Below are 21,790 nucleotides of genomic sequence, written 5' to 3' on the forward strand. Positions count from 1 at the left end.
GCATGCACACAATAATCATAACAAAAATGACAAATGTCTAATTGGAGCAGCAGATCTGACAATTATCTCAAATAGCATTCTTCCAACAGCATTTCAGGCATCAAGATGAACTCAAATTAAAATGATTCAATGAGATGAAATGATGTGCTCTCTGAGACGAACATTTTGATATGCTATATGTCCAAAACGGAGCTACATATGCAAAGTTACGATGCGATGAACATAGCGTAAAATTTAGGGTTTCGGGCAAAAAGTCAACCGATCCGATCTAGATCTGGATGGTACTGTAGCGGGGGCGCGTTCTCCGAGGTTCGCCAGGAAGACCGGCGCCGGAGTCGGACTTGCCGGCGTCGAGGAGGGAGGAGGAAGGCCGGGCCTCGCCGAGGCGTGCGGCGGCGCGGCCGCGGCGTCGGGCGGCGAGGGCGTGGCGGGGGCGGCGACCGGAGCTCGCCGGAGTTGCTTCCGCGGGCTCCGGCGGCAAGGAGGTGCGGCGGCCGGCGAGCGGGAGCGCGGCGGTGCGAGGCGGCGCGGCGAGGAGGAAGCCCCGGGCGGCGGCGGTGGCTACCCGGGCCGGGAGGGCCGCGCGCGGGCTCTCCGGGCCGGCGCGGTTGGTGGAGGCGACGGTGACACGTGGCGCCCTGTGGTTGGTCGCGGGCCTCAGCGGACGTGTCCGGCGGCCGGCGGACATGTCCGGCCGCACGGAGAGGGTGGATCTAGGGTTTGGACGAAGGGGATCCGCGAATTTTGAGGAGGGGGTCTATATATAGAGGTAGAGGGAGCTAGGAGTGTCCAAATGAGGTGCGGTTTTCGGCCACGCGATCGTGATCGAACGCTCTAGATGATGGAGAGGGTTTAGGTGGGTTTTGGGCCAAAATGGAGGGGTGTTGGGCTGCAGCACACACGAGGCCTTTTTGGTCCCTCGGTTAACCGTTGGAGCATCAAACGAAGTCCAAATGGTACGAAACTTGACAGGCGGTCTACCGGTAGTAAACCAAGGCCGCTTGGCAAGTCTCGGTCCAATCCGGAAATGTTTAATCCCCACACACGACAGAAAGGTAGAAATGACCACCGGAGGAGAACGAAGCGTCGGAATGTAAAACAGACAACGGGGAAAATGCTCGGATGCATGGGATGAACACGTATGCAAATGCAATGCACATGATGAAATGATATGAGATACATGACAACGATAACAACACACGGAGAAAAAAACCCGAACCCGAGAAAATAAGATAACTTAAGGCCGGAAATGGCAAGAGTTGGAGTACATATTGGGTAAATCATATCCGGGGTGTTACATACAAGCACTAGAGCGAGTCGAATACGAATCGACGTCATTGCCCTTCCTTCACTAGAGCCATCCAAACCTTGTTGTAGTAAAATTCGGAAAGTCGTCGTGCTAATACCCATGGGAACAACGCACTAGAGCAGCAACCATCGCCGATGAAGAAAATTTTAGACTAGAAGGATCAAACCTGTAAACACCCGAACGAAGACAAGCAAAGACCGGATCCAAACAGGTTCACCAAAGACCAGCACCGACCGAATCCCCGCGGGATCTAATGGAGAGACACCTCCACATGCCCTCCGACAATACTAGACGCACCATCAAAATGAGGTAGAAAGTGGGAGACATTATTTCTGCTAGGATACATCACCACCGTCACACAACCCCAACCAAAACGCTGAACCTAACAAAAATAAGAATGAGGTCCCTTCCTCCGGGAAAGGGTCAAGATCCTCCACACATTCGTGGCCCAAAGGCCATTGGAGATGATGCGGACTGTCAGCGGCGCTGAAGGAAGGAGAAGATAAAGCTAAGATGTTTTCTTGTGGAGTAGGGAAGAGCTCATGGCTAATGTTTTCATGTTGTAGTTGCTCTAAGACATCACCTTCTTAATTTATTTTTCTTTTTGAGAACAACAGTGTCTTCTTAATTAAGAGAATGCAAAACTTTTTCCATGGTTTCTCTTTCTTCCACCGCAATCGTGTCGTGACACTTCTAAAACAACAACATTGTACCACACATCCTTATAGGGTGAATTCCATATATGCCACTCAAAACTTGCCCGTATTCCCATCTGTCATTGGAAATTTCCCTCTCCTAAATATGTCATTGAAAATTTGCACCGCATACAGATATGCCACTATGGTCAGTTTGACCCTTAGTTGACTGTCAAGCGGCACTTGGAAAGACGATTTTGCCCCTGGACTATAGCGGTGATACACTAGCATTCCGAACAAATTTGGTCACTTTCGAAATTGCGAGCAAATGTATTGTAGCGTCCACTTTTACAAAAAAATGCCAGTTTTCTGAAATTGCGAACAACTTTTTCAAAATAAGTGTTAGGAATTCAGAATTTGAAATTACGGAGATTTATTTTGAAATTCAAAAAAATTGTTTGAATTTCAAATCTGTTCGGATGCTACAGGATATCGTCGCTATAGTACGGATGCCCTGCAATTCGAGATTGGCCAAATTTGTTCGGAATTCTACAGTACGTCGTCGCTACAGTACTAGGAGCAAAGTCGTCTTTTCACAGGCCACTTGACAGTCAACTAACGATCAAACTGGCCATAGTGGCATATCTGTACACGTGCAAATTTTCAATGGCATATTTGGGAGAGGGAAATTTTCAATAACAGAGACGAGGGTAAGGGCAAAGTTTTGAGTGGCGTATATGGAATTCACCCATCTTTATACTTTACCGCCCAATTTTACACCCCTCTTAAACCAGTTTTACTGCTATTCCCACGTCCCATGGGTCAGAGCATCTCCAACAGGCGCCGGTCGCGCCGCGCGCAAAAAACACGTATGCCGCGCGCGCATCGCCTTGTTTGGCGCGGCGTGCAGTGCTGGCTCCAGCAGCCGTGCTAAAATGCAGCGCGCGCGCCTCTCCAGCAGCGTGTAAAAATGTAGCACGCGTGACTCGCACAAACAACATATGCATTCAAAAACAAAAGCAAAAAAATCAAAAACAAACAAAAATAAATAGTTCAATTTCGTTTATTACAACTTAAACAAACAGTTTATTGTTCAATACAACAAATAGTGCAATTAAACACAACAAATAGTTCAACAATACAATAACGAACGCACAAATCATGATGCTCTTTGTCGTCCATTCCATGCCCACCACTCCTCAATGAGATCCTTCTGAAGATCATTATGCGCTGCAGGACGTCGAATGGCATGATAGGAGGCAACAAAACGGGCCACCCTTTCAGCCCTCCGTCGCACTCGCACGGGATATCCCAAGAGCTCATACTGAGAGTAGTCTACATTTTGGCCACGCTCATTCTCGATGATCATGTTGTGCATGATCACACAAGCGTGCATTATGCATCAAAGCATCTTTTGATCCCAAAATCTAGCCGGTCCTCTCACAATAGCAAATTGGGCTTGCAAAATCCCAAAAGCTCTCTCCACATCTTTTCTAGCCGCTGCCTGAGCATTGTGGAAATCAAGATTTTTCTTACCTTCTGGCTTTTTCAACGGCTTGACAAAGGTTTGCCACTTTGGATAGATGTCATCCGCTAGATAATAGCCACAGTTGTATGTACGGCCATTTGCTACAAACTGCACCGGTGGCAACTCCCCATTTGCAATCTTACTCATCAGTGGTGACCGGTTGACAACATTGATGTCATTCAAAGATCCAGGCATTCCAAAGAATGCATGCCAAATCCAAGTCTCTTGATCGACCACCACTTCAAGGATTATAGTGGAACCCTTTTTTTGGCCGTGTAATTGCCCATGCCATGCCTTTGGACAATTCTTCCAACTCCAATGCATGCAATCTATTGAGCCAAGCCAGGAAAGCCGCAAGCTTTGTTCATCGCCAAAAGCCTTGCGACGTCTTCAGCGTTGGGAGATCTCAAATACTCCTCGCCAAACACTTGCACAATTCCGACTGCGAAGCGCTTGACACACATGATGGCTTGGCTCTCACCCATAGCCAAGTGATTATCAACTAGATCAGCCGGTATACCGTATGCCAACATACGCAAAGCGGCTGTCACCTTCTAAAAGGTGCTATGCCCGAGCTCTCCGGCGGCATTCCTCCTTTGCTGAAAAAAGCGGTCATGGCTCGCTAGTTTCTCTGCAATGCGCCTGAACAACTCAGTGCTCATCCTAAACTGGTGACGAAAATATGACTCGGGGTATGTGGGATTCTTCGCAAAATAATGCCTGATCAATCTGTTGTGGGCATCGATCCTATCCCTCCAAATTTTTTGCCGACCCATAACCGAACCATCGTGTTTCGGTTTTTTTATTAATATGCATAGCTAGGATCATTGCAAGATCCTCCTCCTCTTCCATATCAAATTCTTCTTCGGAAGAATCATACGACGAACTCATCTACAATGTTGAATACTATGCTATAAATAAAAAACTACAATCAACATGCACGAAATTCATGGCTTTTGAGCAATACATACCTTCTAGGCGTTTTGTCGAACACCTAGCGGGCGCCGAGCGGCACCGAGCACGCGGGCGCTGTTCGTCGACGGACCAGCACACGCGCGGGGCGGCGGGCCTAGAGGGGGGCCGGAGAAAGCGCGCTCGGGGCGGGGATAGGCCGGGGAAGCGCCGGAACGGTCACCGGGTGGCGCGGTCGGCGGCGGCGGCGCGGCTGGAGGGGGGTGGGTGGTGCGAGTGAGCGCGCGAGAGTCCAGCGCGCGGGAGCGGACGCAACAAATAAGCGGTGCACGATTGCGTTTCGGCCCGCGCGCTGGACTACGTATGCCACGCGCGCGGTTTTCGTGCGCCCGCTGGAGCAGCTATTCCGGTTGCGTGCGCGCTAAAAGGGGGGATTTTGCGGCACGGCGCTAGTTTGGCGCGTCTGTTGGAGATGCTCTCGGTAAGCACGCTGCGGTCGGTTTGTCGGCTCCGTTTAGCACGTCGGTCGGTGTCGGCGTTCTGGGAACGGGGGTCCCCAGATTTGCCTGCCTGCGGCCTGCGGCGTGGCTCAAAGGGGGGCCCAGCACGGCCCATCTTCACCAACACAAACCCAAGACCCTCGCGAGGGGCCAAGCCTCGCGGGGCGGACGACGCGCAGCTTTCTCAGGCACGGCCTCGTCAGGCTGGCTCACGAGGAGGCAGAGAGATCAATGCGGGGTACCTCATGAGGTGCCCGTGACGCAAGCCATGACGACTCAGGGCACCAGGCGGGTGCCAGCCGCGTAGCGTCCTCCTTTCCTCTTTGGTGCAAAGGGGGCAAGCGCAGCCACGGAGTATCGAGGCATTAGGCAAAGGTTGCCATTTCGGTGCAACGAGACCAAGACCAGGAGGACTACGAGAAGGAGGTCACCGTGGAGCCCAAGACGGCGTCATCACCAGAGCTTTGCGCAGGCGAAGACTACTTTTGTCAGGATAGCTGATACTTGCTGTCCCCCTTCAAATTAGCCCGTCATTGTTGGCTCCCTTCCCGCTCGATATTTGGGAAAAGGACCAGGGCCTCTATAAATAGGACCAGCCACCCACATAGCAAGGGGTTCGGTCGGTTGGAGGAAGCAGAGAGAGAGAGAGAGAGAAGGGTGACTGAACTCCTCCGAGCAGTTCATCGCCCTAGCCAAGAACAGACCCTCGCGAGGCTGTTCTTCCTTGTATTCATCATCATCATCATCCCAAGAGGCAATCCACACACCACACACTGGAGTAGGGTATTACACCACAACGGTGGCCCAAACCAGTATAAACCCTGTGTCTCTTGTGTTGTTCTTTCCGTAGTTTTAGATACTAGCATGGCGGAGGGGTGCAGGTAGGTAGGAGGAAAAATCTCCGCGCGCACCCCAGTGTTCGAACCTCAAGGGTTTGCCGGAACCCAAAATCCGACATTTGGCGCGCCAGGTAGGGGTGTGCCGGGACTCGTCTTCCACCACCCCGTTCTCCTCCGACCATCACGCCCATGCCTGACGCTCGTCGGGCCCGCGCCGAGCACCGGGCCGCACTCGCTTCCCGCGTCGCCTAGACGGCCCCTGTCGGCGGGCATCCACGCCGTTCCCCATCACCTGCCGTCAACGCCGCCACCGGCACGGCGGGGGACGAATAGCAAGCATCGTCTCAGCATCCATCCGTGCGGCAAGACGGCCGCACCGCAACTCCCTCGCTCGCCCCAGCTGGTTCTTCGCACCGCGCGCTCCGCGCGCCCATAGGGCCCCGCAACCTCTCCCCCATCTATCGCGCTGCATCAACACCCCCGATCATCGCGGCCCTCTTGGGCAGCTCGCAGGCGCCGCCCACAAGTCACCACGTCAAGCCGTTCATCTGCCGGATCAGCGCCGCTTCCACGCGGCAGGGGGCTCCCCTGGATCAGGCGGCGCCCGAGACCGGCCTGACCTTCAGCTCGGAGGAGCACCCCTCCAACTCGGCCTGCTCGGGTGCGCTCCCCATGCTGTGCACCCCACCATCTGCCAGGTGGCCGTCACCAGAACCCTCATCGATGGCGGCACGGGCCTCAGCATGCTCTCGGTCGAGGCCTTCAATCTCCTCTGCATACCCGAGGAACGGCTGAGACCCAGCCGGCCCTTCTCAGGCGTTGGGGGTGGATCGTCCAGCTCCTTGGGACAGATCCGGCTCCCAGTAACCTTCGGCACCTACGACAACTTCCACACGGAGCTGGTCGACTTCGACATCGCCCCCATCGGCCTCCCCTACAACGCCATCCTCGGCTACCCAGCGCTGGCCCAGTTCATGGCAGCGACGCAGCCGGCGTACAACCTCATGAAGATGCCCGGGGGCAGCGGTGTCCTCACCGTGCACGGGGACACCGGGGACGCTCTGCGGGTGCTCAAGCTCGTCTTCAAGACAGCGGCGTCGGCACAGCCCGCCGACTTGGAGGCCCCCGAGCCCAAGGGAGCTGTGCCCGCCAAGAAGAAGCAGTTGTTCACCCAAGACAAGGCAGAAACCAAGCAGATAGCCGTCGATGAGGACGGGTCCACCAACGCCACTTTCACCATAGGCGCCCACCTCAAACCCGAGCAGGAAGAGGCCCTGGTCGAGTTCCTGCGCGCAAACAAGAAGGTATTCGCTTGGGAGCCGGACCAGTTGGCAGGGATCCCCAGGAGCGTAATCGAGCATCACCTCAACGTATGCCACAACATGCGCCCTATGAAGCAGAAGGCCAGGCGGCAGTCCACAGAAAAGCAGGCCTTCATCGTCCAAGAGATCCACAAATTAGAGGCCGCTGGGGTCATTCGCGAGGTCCGATACCCAGATTGGTTGGCCAACCCTGTCGTTGTGCCAAAGAAGGGAGGGAAGGAGCGCATGTGTGTCGACTTCACCAACCTCAACAAAGCGTGCCCGCAAGATCCGTTCCCGCTCCCCCGCATCGACCAGATCATCAATTCCACTGCGAAATGCGACCTGTTATGTTTCCTGGATGCCTTCTCTGGGTATCACCAGATCAAGATGGAGGTAGAAGACGTCGAGAAGACAGCCTTTCTAACCCCGTGTGGGGTGTACTGCTACACATGCATGCCATTCGGGCTGCGTAACGCAGGGGCAACCTTTCAGCGGCTGATGCACATCACCCTGGGCCCGCAGCTCGGGAAGAATGTCGAAGCTTACGTCGATGACATCGTGGTAAAATCTCGGGAGGCCAGGACCTTGATATAAGACCTGAAAGAAACCTTGGCGAGCCTCAACGCAGTGAACCTACGGCTCAACCCAGAGAAGTGTGTGTTCGGAGTCCCCTCGGGCAAGCTCTTGGGTTTTCTCGTGTCCCACCGAGGCATCGAGGCTAACCCGAAGAAGGTCAAGGAAGTGGAAGACATGAGCCCGCCAAAGACCCTCAGAGAAATGCAGAAGATCACGGGGCACGTGACCGCGCTAGGGCGCTTCATCTCCAAGTTGGGGGAGCGAGCGCTACCTTTCTTCCAGCTAATGAAGAAAAAGGGGCCCTTCGAGTGGACTGAAGAGGCCAATAAGGCGTTCCAGGATCTCAAGAGATACCTGACCAGTCCACCGGTCATGGTGGCTCCGCACCCTCAAGAGCCCCTGGTGCTTTACCTCGCCGCCACTCCCTACTCCGCCAACGCAGCCTTGGTGGCAGTCAGAGAGGAGCCTCGAATCAAAACCGCAGCAGCGGCCCGGGATGAGGCGGAACAGGAACCGGGAAGGCCCACAGAAACCACTACAGCAGCTGAGGAGGATCAGCCGCCGCAGAGGGGCGCATCGGAAACGGAAGAGGCCCCACTCCCAGATGGCCAGTCTCAGGAGTCCTCATTGCCTCAAGAGGCGCCAAGGTCTCCGAAGGGATCCACCAGCACTGACGCACTCCACCTCGTCGAGCACCGAGTGTACTTCGTCAGCACGGTGTTGCGGGATGTAAGGGCACGGTACCCCATGCCTCAGAAACTCCTCCGCGCGCTACTGGTGGCCTCGCGCAAGCTGCAGCACTATTTTCAGGGTCACCCCATCAAGGTCGTCTCGTCATACCCCCTGGAGAGAGTGCTCAGGAGCCTCAATTCAGCTGGGAGGGTCGCCGAGTGGAACATAGAGCTGCAAGTGTTCCAGCTCGAATTCAGCACGACCAGAGTCATCAAGGGAGCAGCGTTGGCGGATTTTGTGGCAGAATGGATGGAGGCGCCAGGCCTCAAGGCTGACGAGGATCGGTCCCTGTCCCCGGGAAGCGAGGCGCCAGAAGGCTGGGTCATGTACTTCGATGGGGCGTTCTCCAGGCACGGCGCTGGGGCTGGGGCGGTGCTTATATCGCCCACTCAGGACAAGCTTTATTACGCCGTGCAACTCTGTTTCCAGCAAGGCGAAAAGGTCTCCAACAACATAGCGGAGTATGAAGGTCTAATAGCAGGCTTGAAGGCCGCAGCTACCCTGGGGGTGAAACGTCTCACCATCAAGGGCGATTCGCAGCTCCTTGTCAACTTCTCCAACAAGGTGTACGAGCCGAAGGATGAGCACATGGAAGCCTACCTTGTGGAGGTCCGCAGGATGGAGAAGCAGTTCTGGGGGTTGGAGTTGCAGCATGTGCCCCATGGCACCAATCAGGAAGCCGATGACATTGCCAAACGCGCATCCAGGCGGTTATCTCAGGAGCCTGGCATTTTCGAGGAGCGGCTCTTCAAGCCTTCAGCCCTGCCGTCATTATCAAACACGGCTCAGCCCCGGGAGGAGCTCCCCCAGCCACCTGCCTCAGGAGCTCCGGCCTGTGGCCCGGCCTCGGGAGCACGCCTGCTCCTAACGATGGAACCTTAGGAGGGATGTTGGATCGCGGAGCTCCGGAGCTACTTAACGCAAGGGACCCTGCCGGAGAAGGAGGAGGAAGTAGAGCGAGTGGCACGCCAGGCCACGACATACTGCATCAAAGATGGAGAGCTCTACCGGAAGCGACCAAACGATGTATCCCTGCGCTGCATCTCCAGGGAGCAAGGGAAGGAACTACTAGAAGATATACACGACGGAGACTGTGGACATCATTCATCATCACGGACCCTCATCGGCAAGGCGTTCCGCAGTGGGTTTTATTGGCCCACCGCGCTCAATGACGCCGCGGAACTAGTGAAAACTTGTGAAGCCTGCCAGTTCCACGCCAAGCAGATTCATCAGCCAACAGGAGGCTTGCAGACTATCCCCCTTTCGTGGCCATTCGCAGTCTGGGGGCTGGACATCTTGGGCCCGTTTCCTCGGGCGCCAGGGGGCTACCTCTACCTTTACGTTGCCGTGGACAAGTTCACCAAGTGGGCTGAAGTAGAGGCTGTCCGCACCATTCCCGCGGGTTCCGCGGTCAAGTTCATCAAGGGCATCGTGAGCCGGTTCGGGGTGCCGAATCGCATCATCACGGACAACGGTTTGCAGTTCACCAGTAACCTGTTCAAAACATACTGTGCTAACCTTGGAACGCAGATATGCTACGCTTCAGTGGCGCACCCGCAAAGCAACGGCCAGGCCGAGCGGGCAAAGCGGAGGTCCTGAGGGGCCTCAATACCAGGACGTTCAAGAAGAAGCTGGAGGCCTACGGCAGAGGTTGGTACGACGAGCTTCAGTCCGTGCTGTGGTCCATCCGCACCAGTGCGACCAAGCCGACTGGAGAGACCCCGTTCTTCCTGGTCTATGGAGCGGAAGCGGTCCTCCCTCACGAGGTGAGACGTCGCTCCGCGCGGGTCCTGGCGTTCGACGAGGCGCAGCAGGACGCCATGCGGGGGATGGACCTCATGCTGGGGGAGGAACGTCGCCGAGAAGCCGCGCTACGAGCGGCGAGGTACCAACAAGCGCTGCGGCGATATCACTGCCGCAACATCCGCCCCAGGACTCTTGAGGTAGGAGACCTCGTGCTTAGGCGGGCTCTCTCCAGGGAGGGACTGCACAAGCTCTCTCCCATGTGGGAGGGCCCGTTCAAGGTTGTTCATGTTTTCAGGCCCGGCTCCGCGCGCTTGGAGACTCAAGAGAGAGTGCCGGTCCAGAATGCATGGAACATCCAGCACCTCCGGAGGTTCTACCCCTAAAAAGGCCCAGAGCCTGTGAAGCAAGGCGAGTGCCTGTGAAGCTATCACGTTTTGGAAAAGGCCCAGAGCCTATGAAGCAAGGCGAATGCCTGTGAAGCTATCGCGTTTTGGAAAAGGCCCAGAGTCTGTGAAGCAAGGCGAATGCCTGTGAAGCTATCGCGTTTTGGAAAAGGCCAAGAGCCTGTGAAGTAAGGCGAGTGCCTGTGAAGCTATCGCGTTTTGGAAAAGGCCCAGAGCCTATGAAGCAAGGCGAATGCCTGTGAAGCTATCGCGTTTTGGAAAAGGCCCAGAGCCTGTGAAGCAAGGCGAGTGCCTGTGAAGCTATCGCGTTTTGGAAAAGGCCCAGAGCCTGTGAAGCAAGGCGAATGCCTGTGAAGCTATCGCGTTTTGGAAAAGGCCTAGAGCCTGTGAAGCAAGGCGAGTGCCTGTGAAGCTATCGCGTTTTGGAAAAGGCCCGGAGCCTGTGAAGAAGGCGAACGCCTGTGAAGCTCGCCGCCCGTGACACTCTCACGTAATAATGAGTTGGGGCTGTACACGCCCTAGAGTCTCAGGAGTGCTGGCCTCAGGCCCTGGGGCTCCCTCCCATGCCCAGTGGCAGCACTTAGCTCCGCGCTGGTGAGAAGACGTCGAAGACTAGATTAGGTGCCGGACGCGGCCTTTCATTTGCTTTCCGCAGTTGGCTTGTTCCTTCTCATTCGAAGTTTTATTGAAGTTGTTACCGTCTTTGGCTTGCGGTTCTTCAACCTTTCATTTTCCTGCCTCGATTTCTCTGGTGCAAAGCCTCGCGAGGGGGGCAGCCGAGCGCCCTCGCGAGAGTTCCTATCCTAGTCATTCAAAGGGTTTGCGACCTGGGCCCCTTGCAGGAGCACCCCTCCAGTCCGTGCCCCTCGGGCACCACGACACAGACACAGGGCCTGGGTCGGTCGCCCCCACGACTGGGGCCGGGAACCATCCACGCGTAAGCACGTAGCCGGAAGGTACGATAAAGAAAGCAAAACGATGATTAACAGCAATAACCCATACACGCCCCCGCGGGGCTCCACGCTACTGTCCTTTTTACGCAGGAAAAAGGAAAAGGAAGAACAAATCTGGTGCAGCTCGCCTCGCACCGGCCCGCAGTGAAGCCCAAGCTGCCTCCGGAGCTCAGGCGGACTCCCTCTCGCGCTTCACCAGGGCGCGACGGTGGGCGGACACGCTACCACCTCCCAAGCAGATACAACGGCGTGGAGGCTGACCACGGCCACCGCTAGAAGAGTCGCCGCCTGAAGAAGAACCGGAGAAGCTTGAGGAACCCTGAGCGCCGCCAGCCGCGCGAGTGCTGCCCTCTCCATCATCGCCGGAGCCGGGTTCCCAGCCGCGGTCATCACCCTCGGGGCCGCACCCTGCGCGGCGACCATCTTCCCCAAACACCCTCAGTAGAGGGTGGCATCACCGTCGAACTTGAAGTGTAGGGTGCACCGACGGCCCAGGCTGCGCGCGTGGGCAAACAACTGCCAACCGCGGGCCAGGGCCAGGCTCCCGACTGCGGAGACCTCCAGTGAAACCCATGAGGCCCGGCTGCAGCAGCCGTCGGCCTGAAGCCAGAGGCCGCCCGGGAGCTCGCCGAGGAGGAAGCGAGGAAGAGGAAGCTGGGTGCTAGTCGGCTCCGCCGACCACACGATGAACTCCGACAGCATCTCGGCAGCGCGGAAGCGCGACATAGGGGGACGCGCAGCCGGAGCGCACCCCCTGGTCGCAGTAATCTGCCCACCACCGTGCTGGAAAGCGTCTCCGCGGCCGCGGGGAGCTGCCGTGGTGGCCACAGGATGTTTGCGGGGGGCGCCCTCGGCCGCGCTTGGGCGGAGGAGAGGCATGCACAACCTGGCAGGCCTTCCCCTTCTCCGCGGCCGAGAACCTCCTCGACGGGGCCATGGAGAAGAAGGAGAAGCAAGGGGAGATGAACTGGAAGGGCGCGCGTCGATCAGTACTTATAGTTGGCGAGGGCCAACCGACGGCCCCCACGATCGCAGGTAATCATGACCCGCTTCGCATGCAGGGATTTGTCTAATCCGTGCAGTTGCCAAGGCGCCATGGGGAAGTGGAGATGCCCACGTCGAATCAACCGCCACGCGGCGCCCAAGGTCGCAGGCTGTTAGGGCCTGCGGCGCTCCGCTCCTGCCCTTTCGCCTCCCAGCACGGCCAAGTCCGGGCGTGCCTTGGGACCGGGGGCTACTGTCGGCGTTCTGGGAACGGGGGTCCCCAGACTTGCCTGCCTGCGGCCTGCGGCGTGGCTCAAAGGGGGGCCCAGCACGGCCCATCTTCACCAACACAAACCCAAGACCCTCGCGAGGGGCCAAGCCTCGCGGGACGGACGACGCGGAGCTTCCTCAGGCACGGCCTCGTCAGGTTGGCTCACGAGGAGGCGGAGAGATCAAGGCAGGGTACCTCGTGAGGTGCCCATGACGCAAGCCATGACGACTCAGGGCGCCAGGCGGGTGCCAGCCACGCAGCGTCCTCCTTTTCTCTTTAGTGCAAAGGGGGCAAGCGCAGCCGCGGAGTACCGAGGCATCAGGCAAAGGTTGCCATTTCGGTGCAACGAGACCAAGACCAGGAGGACTACGAGACGGAGGTCACCGTGGAGCCCAAGACGGCGTCATCACTAGAGCTTTGCGCAGGCGAAGACTACTTTTGTCAGGATAGCTGATACTTGCTGTCCCCCTTCAAATTAGCCCACCATTGTTGGCTCCCTTCCCGCTCGATATTTGGGAAGAGGACCAGGGCCTCTATAAATAGGACCAACCACCCACATAGCAAGGGGTTCGGTCGGTTGGAGGAAGCAGAGAGAGAGAGAGAAGGGTGACTGAACTCCTCCGAGCAGTTCATCACCCTAGCCAAGAACAGACCCTCGCGAGACTGTTCTTCCTTGTATTCATCATCATCATCAGCCCAAGAGGCAATCCACACACCACACACTGGAGTAGAGTATTACACCACAACGGTGGCCCGAACCAGTATAAACCCTGTGTCTCTTGTGTTGTTCTTTCCGTAGTTTTAGATCCTAGCATGGCGGAGGGGTGCAGGTAGGTAGGAGACGAAATCTTCGTGCGCCTCCCAGTGTTCGAACCTCAAGGATCTGTCGGAACCCAAAATCTGACAGTCGGCACCGGCGTGTCGCTTTGACGCAACTTTAGGACGGGGAGCTAGTCAATGTGAATAATGTGAAGTCCACGTGCCACTGTCAGACCACAACATGCCCCTTTGCTGCTCCCTCTCCCCGCCCCCGCCCCACCCTCTTCGGGACTGATTTGGATCCGCACCGTTGCCGCTGCCCCGACCTCACTGGAGCGTGGATCCGCACCGTTCCCGTTCCCGTTCCCGGTAGGTGGTTGGCACGCCCGTTCAGGAGTATCTCTCACGAGACTGCTAGCTTTACTTGCCGCTGCCGCGCTGCCCCGGCAAGCAAGCGAGCGGAGCCTGCCGAGATTCGATCCCCCGCCTCCCCGCTGCGGCGCAAGTGCAACCACCACCAACCTCCCGAGACCACGAGACCGCACCTCACTCCCCCCGCGCAGCCGCGGGAGCTCGAGATCTGACCTGAGGCGCTCTCCGCTCCGCTCTGCTCTGCTCTGCCACGCTCTGCTCACCCCCAATGCCGCGAGCGGGAGGAGCGGCGCCGGCGGTGAGACGGTAATACCACTATATAGCACGGAGCACTAGCCGACCCGTCTCGGGGAATGAGGCCGCGGCGGCACTCGTACGGCAGGGGCGGCAGGAGCGCGGCGGCGGCGGTGCTGCTGGTGCTCTGCCTCTGCGTCACCGGCGTCTTCCTCCTGCTCCTGCACGGCTCCTCCCCGCCGCTGGACACGGAGGGAGGGAAGGAGCAGGCGGCCGCGGCGGGAGGAGGAGGGGGGAGGCACGAGGGGCCGGTGGTCCTGGCCGAGGTGGAGGAGGCGCCGCTGCCGCCGGGGAACGCCAGGGTCGCCTTCCTCTTCATCGCCCGCAACCGCCTCCCGCTCGACCTCGTCTGGGACGCATTCTTCCGTGTACGCCCCCCCGCCCTTCTCGCTCCATCTCTCGATCGCCGTCTCGATTTCACCAATGCGGGAGCGAACGAATGAATTAATCTCAAGTCGCATTGTGATTCTTATTATGCGGATCAGGGCGACAATGAGGGGAGGTTCTCCATCTTCGTGCACTCGCGGCCAGGCTTCGTGCTCACCCGCGCCACCACCCGCTCCCGCTTCTTTTACAACCGGCAGGTCAACAACAGCGTCCAGGTTAGTGCTGACAGTTCCTACCATAATATGTGATCTCTGCGTTCGATGCTCCATTGCTGCCGACATGATTTTAACTTTTTTGGCATTCAGGTGGATTGGGGGGAGGCGAGCATGATCGAGGCCGAGCGCATCCTTCTCAGCCATGCACTCAAGGATCCCTTCAATGAGCGCTTCGTTTTTGTGTCCGACAGGTACAGTTCGATGCTGTTCTTAGAATGACAATTTGCACAAAAGAATGAAATCAATGAAGCATAAGGTCTAAAGGGGGAACTTGTACTGTTTAACACATCACTTATGTGGTGTTTGAGCTCTTGCTGCAATACACTAATTAGTAAAGTGGAAAATCTGCTGTATTATGTCCTGAGATTGTGTCAATGTTTCTTTTGTTGTCCCATGTAGATTGTCTTACTTTTTCCAATAAATGGAATTTCATTCAATCATTATATCAAGCTAATACAACCGCACTGAGCCCAAACTCTGCATAACATGCACACAACCAACATGTCCGAGAGAACTCAAAAGTAGGGTTTTACAGAAAAAAACTCATGATAGACCATGTACCTTTGCATGATAGATCACGCACGGAGCCAACGTGTACATGCCTGAATAACTTACACACGAGATGAAATACTCTTTTTGTTAAAAACCACATCATTCATGGAAAGCCACAAAGCCCAACACAAGGCTTCCCACCCCACAAGGATATGGAAAGATTTTTTTTATCAATACACCTCAACCAGTTGCCGAACATGTTATACACACTAGGGGCGGCGGGGGGTATAGGTTTGAAGCTACCCTATTGAATTCATGCACCGACCAACTCATCCAAAAGTCCGAACTGATGGAGGGAGGTGGGCAATATATTTCAACACTCCCCCTCACGTCTAGGCTATTTTAGTCCTTAGACGTGGGATCGATGTAGGCCGCAGAATCGTTTTATTTAATACTGCGTTGGCAGGGTCTTGAACTCAAGATCTCTTGGCTCTGATACCATATTGAATTCATGCACCGACCAACTCATCCAAAAGTCCGAACTGATGGAGGGAGGTGAGCAATATATTTCAACATACCCAACAATGGACCACACCGCTAAAAATGCACTTCTCCACGCCCTTGTACACCGTCTCCACGCCCTTAAAAAATTGCAATGTGGTAGTGCTAAGACGTAATTGGACATTTTTCCTTTAGACCAGTCACGAGTTTTCTTCCCTTTTGTACACCGTCTCCACGCCCTTAAAAAAGGAATTTTCATGTCATTCACATTTAGGTCCAGTTCAGATATCTCTGTTGTTTCCCTTTCCACCTAAACATACTGGTAGACTCAAATTGTATTTTTTAAGTGCTTATTATTGCTTGCAGGAAATCCTACTTTTACAATCAGTAGATCACCAGGTTATTCATAACCGTGTTTTCTGTGACTTGGAGAGAACATTTGTTTTGCAGGAAGTGAATCCTGGGTTATATTTTCCAATTGTCCCTATGTTCTGTTGGTTGTCTCGGATAAGTGCCTATAATGGTAATCCATATGTATAGCTATACCCATTTACCAAATTTAGGTCTGTTGCAAATTTGAGATCTTCTACATGGCTCTGGTGTTTGACTCAACAGTTACTAATACTCAACAATCCGACATTTATTTTTTACAAACTTGTTTTCGTCAAAATGGTTATGCACTGCGCACATCATTTATGAACGTATTTGGATCTTAATATTGAATTCGTGCTTACTAGGATCTTCTCTCTCTGCCAGCTGTGTACCATTGTACAATTTCAACTACACTTATGACTACATAATGTCTGCATCAACCAGCTTTGTGGACAGGTATAAACATCTCAGTTTTGCATTATGTCTCCTAGCCTTGATTAAGAATGAGTATCAGTCAGTATTTATGAATGACAATATAGTTCATCATATCCTTTTCCATTTTACATTGTCTTAGTGTTTTCATGCACCTTGACCTTTTAGATCGATTGCTAGCATAACATATTGCAGATCTGTTCATATTAAGATGTAAGCTTTTCTTTTAGCTGATGTTATAGTCTGACTAATAGCATCCAATTGTGTAATGCTGGCAGTTTCGCCGATACAAAACAGGGCAGGTACAATCCACGAATGGACCCAATCATCCCGGTGGAGAATTGGAGAAAAGGCTCGCAGGTACCTTTCCGCTTTTACTGATGAAAGAAGAAAGATGGAAAATAAAAGTTTAACTTGAATTTTTGTGTGTCTAACAAACTCATTCTTGTATCTCTGCCGCCCTAACTCGCCATACAGTGGGCTGTGCTGATTAAAAAGCATGCTGAAGTTGTGGTTTATGATGATGTGGTGTTGCCAGAATTCAAGAAGCATTGCAGGGTACGTGCCTCAATAATTGTATGTTCTATGTGCAGAAATATTCAGTACTGTAACATAGTTCATAGATGGACATGACTTCACAAGGTAGTAGTTTCGCATCATCAAGATAATGGCACTTAAATAGTTGTACACTTCTTATTATTCTACTAAGTTCTGACAATTTTTACATCTGTACTTACATATGGTGCTGTAGCGTATGCATGTACAAATGACAGTTTTTCCATCTGTACATACATGGGAACTTGATTTTTTTTCTGTGCCTGTTCTTATTGAAAAAAGTATATCTTTTATTTGCTGCAGAGAAGGCCCTTACCAGAGTTCTGGCGGGACTGGGATAAACCTATTGTAAGTGAGACCCTTTAACAAAATACCAATCCATCTATTTCTGGAGTATCTTGAACCGTGGTTCATGCTGTCTTTTTTTCTTCTGTGAAAATAGTTCAAAGCTTGTTTTTGATGCAGTTTGTACCTGGAGTATGTCTAGAATACATGACAGATTAGAGGTTGTGTTCATCATGCCATTTGTTTTCCTGTGGGTTCTGGATGTTAACATCTGGCCTTATTCCTGTGACATGAATTGCAGGCATGAACTTGATCCGTGCCTGTATTTGCTTTAATGTTAACTAGTACCCATCCAAATGAATTGATTTTTGTTTGTTTTCATCAACCTATGCAATTATAAAGGAGGTATTATTCTCAAACTATGGACAAGTTAAAGCTTATACATGAAAATAGATAACACTATGTGTGATAGTTTGTGCGCTCACAAGGATCTCGTATACGGAAGTGGAACCAAAGTTAGATTAATCTGTGTTATTTCTGCAATATTCCTGTACGTATATGTAGTGAAGCCAAATTTTAAGCGCGGCATATATTTTAACTTCTTAAGAGTGCATAGAACCACTACTCATATGTCTACTGTATTTCTTATATTTCCTAAAATATTTTCTTAACCAAATAATTATCTAAGCCTTCAAGATTTACTTATGAACTCAATAAGTACATTTGTTTATGGTTGTTTCACTGGAAAAAGTTCAATTGGTAGTCTTACGTGTTACATGTCCTCATTTTACCCAGCCTGCTGAGGCATGGAAGGCACATAACTGCATACCAGATGAGCACTATGTTCAAACATTGCTTGCAGTAAGTCAATAATCATTGTAACATACCTTGAATTTGTTCTCTACACAAATGCACATGACATATCTCTGTTACAGCAAAATGGGCTTGAAGAAGAGCTTACCCGGAGATCAGTTACACATAGCGCATGGGATCTATCATCTTCTAAAGATCGTGAAAGGCGTGGATGGCATCCTGTAACATACAAAGTCTCTGATGCTACACCCGCACTTATAAAATCCATTAAGGTATATGTTTCTGTCAAATCTGAACACTGTATTCCCTAGAAAGATGATTGTATTTTTTTTTTGTATTTCACAGAAAAACCATGTATGCTTTTATTATTTGTTTTGGTTTGCTGAGTTTGATAGAAGTTGATATCTAGCTACATCGATGGCAAAATCGGTGATGAGAGATACATACTTTGATTTCCATGCGGTAGTTCTGGCATAATAAGATGCATGTCTGTAAAATAAATTGCCTGTAAGAAGTGCCTAGGACAATTTCTAACTGTTCACTGAGGGTCTATCTCTTTATATTTTTTGTAGGATATTGATAATATATATTATGAGACCGAATATAGAAGAGAGTGGTGCACAAGTAATGAGAGACCAGCACCTTGCTTCCTCTTTGCAAGGAAGTTTACACGCGGAGCCGGTCTGAAGCTTCTTAACTCAGTGAGTTCAGGACCTTTAACTTTTGTTGTGGATGAGCCTGCACAAACATAGGCCAACCAGTTGCCAAATTTACTTCCCATGAACCTGATTTGGCCTAAGAAATAACACTCTGCTTTGCTTACGTAATTCCTTTTTCCTGTGCAGTCATTTATAGCAGCAAGATGATGAGTATATAGTGCAGGGGACATCTGCCATGTAAAGGTTTTCTCCCTTACAAGCAGAATACTGCCAGTTTGCATATACCTAAAGGAAAAGGGGTGGAGGTGACAGAAAATAGCATCGATTTTTGGCGTGTGTTAGATATAATTTGTTGTACTCTAGAGAGTACAATAGGGTGTTGTAAAGAGATAAACTTATGCTTCATATAGCGCTAGGTTAGTACACATGTTAGCTCACAGCTCAGCTCAGCATTGTAACTGGAACCGTAAGCAACTATCCACAGTTGGATCTGGAAGAACCACTTAAGTTCTATTCTTGAGAAAATCCTTTCTGCAAATTTATGGAACCAGTTGCATCTTGTGGCATGTTCATTCGTTCAGTATTATTTGGTGATCTGAATGTGAATCGAGCGTATGGAACTGCAATGTTCACATTGATTCATAACATATTTGTTGATAATCTAGATGGTCAGAAGTATGTTTCGTCAAAGATACGGGACCTATCTACTTCTGTGGACTTTGATACTCTCAGTTCATCTTCATCAGACCTCTGGTGCTTTTATGATAGTATTGGTAGAATTACCAGTTTACAAGTAATCTACTGTATTCGGATACATGTCAATGGCGATCTGACATCATCAGGAGAGTTGTTGACATAGCATGTGACGAATTGACGTGTGACATGCTGCTTTGGACCCGAAGAGACCATCAAGCCCTCCACAGGTAAATGATTTCTGTCGCGTGACCAATAATATTCATCAGTGTGCTCCTCCGGCACCTTCATCTGTTTGTTATTTTCCCTTTTATTATCATGTTCGATTCCTGGTCGTACATTTCATTGGATATTTTCTCCCGCTTCTTTTTTGGGTGGATCTAGTGCTAGATTTGTATTATGATGTTTGTGGTACCAAAGAGAAAGGGGAATGAGGCAGCATGTAAGTTGCTTACCGCTAGCCCGGTGTCTCTTTCAACCACTGCATTGTCACTGTCGCTATGATCCATTGTCCAGAATGTCTCTAGCTGCCCGCTAGGACAAAAAACTGAACCGTTGTGCTAATACTCCCATCCATTTCACAGTTTGCAGATTGCTGAAGCTGCTTTTGTGTGCAATTTGCTTGCCAAGGACGACGAAGCAGGTAAACAACCTTTGAGACCCCGGGAGTGAGAAATGATGGTGTGGCCGTGTTGTTTGTGGTTTGTGTCTGGGTTCTCAGATATGCCTTGTTCTGTCATGCACAAAGTGGAGAAGAGCCTTTTCCTTCTTTCCAGGTACTAGTATATTTTCTGACACAGAAGTGAAAGAAGCTGGATGATCTGTCCCAGTTTTCTACAGCGGGATTGCGGACATCAACTGTAGGAGGAGCTTTATCTGTTCCAATAGCGGACAGCCAAGTTTCAGAAGAAACCTGGGACAAAGCAATGGATTTTGACTACTCAGCTAAATCATTACAATCCCGAGCAATAGATCCAATACTAGGATGTATATTTTTTCCATTCAAATCAGTAGACAAAGTGAGACTGGTTGGAAACAAACTCGGGCCGACTAAAGTCAATCAGAGGTTTGACTAAATTGTCATCGACACAAAAGTTGGGCAGTCTCGACAGGGAAGTTGGGCAGTTACTACGAAGAAGTCTCTACTCCTACAGTCTGGATCTTAGAATCGAATCATAGGAATTTTGTAGGATGGGGAATTATTATTTTTTGCTTATGGACGGAATAACACACGAGGACCAACCTAATGGACAAATTCTTTTGAATGTTCCAGTGCATCTTGTCTGTTTGTCTCTACTTTTCTCGCTAAAAATCAACTAACCCTTAATCTCAAATTTCATGCTTATTTGCTTTACACCATCTAAAGGCCTCTTCTCAGCAGTGCCCGGTGTTTTCATTCTCACATGATCAAAGGAACATTCTGGTTGTCTATTTTTTGTTTCTGTTTTCACGTTTTCCAACTCATGCATTGTTTAGAGCCCCTCATGCGTGCTTAAACTAATGTTTTCTTATTAGAAAAATGCCTAAGCTACTATCACATGTATATATAAACTTGTAGGCAAGGTACAACATGACATGTAGGTAACACCAGCTAGCCATTTTGGGCATGGAAAGGAGCGTGCAGTCAATTTAAAAGATCAATGATTGAATGTGGAAATGGATGTAGCGAAACACCACCACATTCTATGGTCCTGTTTCGAACGCAGCACTTTCCCTCCCTAATTCCCGCAAGGATTGATCGTTCGCTGTAAATTTGCAGAAAAAGCTTTTGCTTTATCAGCATGCCATTAACCATTCATCTTTGGCAAATTGCCCATGCAGTTCATTCAAAGGCTCAAGCAGAGCAAATTGCCCATGCACTTCATTCAAAGGTCTTCTCCTTTCTAAATGAACTGAAATTCTAGCTTTGTTCCAAGTCAATTTTTTTTGACCAAGTCTCTACAAAAACATATCAACATCTACAACAGCAAATAAAATATATTTTGACACTTTAATTTTTATTTTTCTATATCTTAACTTTCTTATATACTCGGTCAAACTTATCTAAATTTGACTTAGGACAAACTTAAAACTCCAATTAGCTTGGAATGGTGGGAGTAGACATCGAACTAAGGCAGGCCGCAATTTTTTACATTGGCCAGTTGCAAAGAGAGCCTTGGCTCAGTGGTTGGGCATGCAGTTGTGCAGCCTAATGACCCGAGTTCAATTCCTATAATTGACAGGTGATGCACAGGGGTTTTCCCCCATTTATTGATGATCAAGTTTGGT

At 51.5% G+C, this 21,790-nt stretch overlaps 1 protein-coding gene across 1 annotated transcript; it reads left to right on the forward strand.

The window, feature by feature from the left end:
- Positions 1-13,795: 13,795 nt before the first annotated feature.
- LOC119365791 (glycosyltransferase BC10-like) lies at positions 13,796-19,401 on the forward strand. Its single transcript, XM_037631437.1, has 11 exons — positions 13,796-14,486; positions 14,604-14,720; positions 14,811-14,911; positions 16,470-16,541; positions 16,796-16,877; positions 16,995-17,075; positions 17,376-17,420; positions 18,153-18,218; positions 18,293-18,442; positions 18,743-18,871; positions 19,016-19,401. The coding sequence occupies exons 1-11, from the start codon at positions 14,178-14,180 to the stop codon at positions 19,034-19,036; spliced, it is 1,173 nt and encodes a 390-aa protein (XP_037487334.1). The 5' UTR covers positions 13,796-14,177; the 3' UTR covers positions 19,037-19,401.
- The last annotated feature ends 2,389 nt before the right edge of the window (positions 19,402-21,790 follow it).

This window comes from Triticum dicoccoides, chromosome 1A, assembly GCF_002162155.2.
Source record: "Triticum dicoccoides isolate Atlit2015 ecotype Zavitan chromosome 1A, WEW_v2.0, whole genome shotgun sequence".
In the NCBI taxonomy this organism is placed as follows: Eukaryota; Viridiplantae; Streptophyta; class Magnoliopsida; order Poales; family Poaceae; genus Triticum; species Triticum dicoccoides.

What these genes read in the sequence shown, in the direction of transcription:
- LOC119365791 (XM_037631437.1), top strand. Translation starts at nt 14,178, where the DNA reads ATGAGGCCGCGGCGGCACTCGTACGGCAGGGGCGGCAGGAGCGCGGCG. An exon ending in AGGTCAACAACAGCGTCCAG is followed by an intron (nt 14,721 to 14,810) that starts GTTAGTGCTGAC and finishes TTTGGCATTCAG; the next exon opens with GTGGATTGGGGGGAGGCGAG. An exon ending in AATTCAAGAAGCATTGCAGG is followed by an intron (nt 17,076 to 17,375) that starts GTACGTGCCTCA and finishes TATTTGCTGCAG; the next exon opens with AGAAGGCCCTTACCAGAGTT.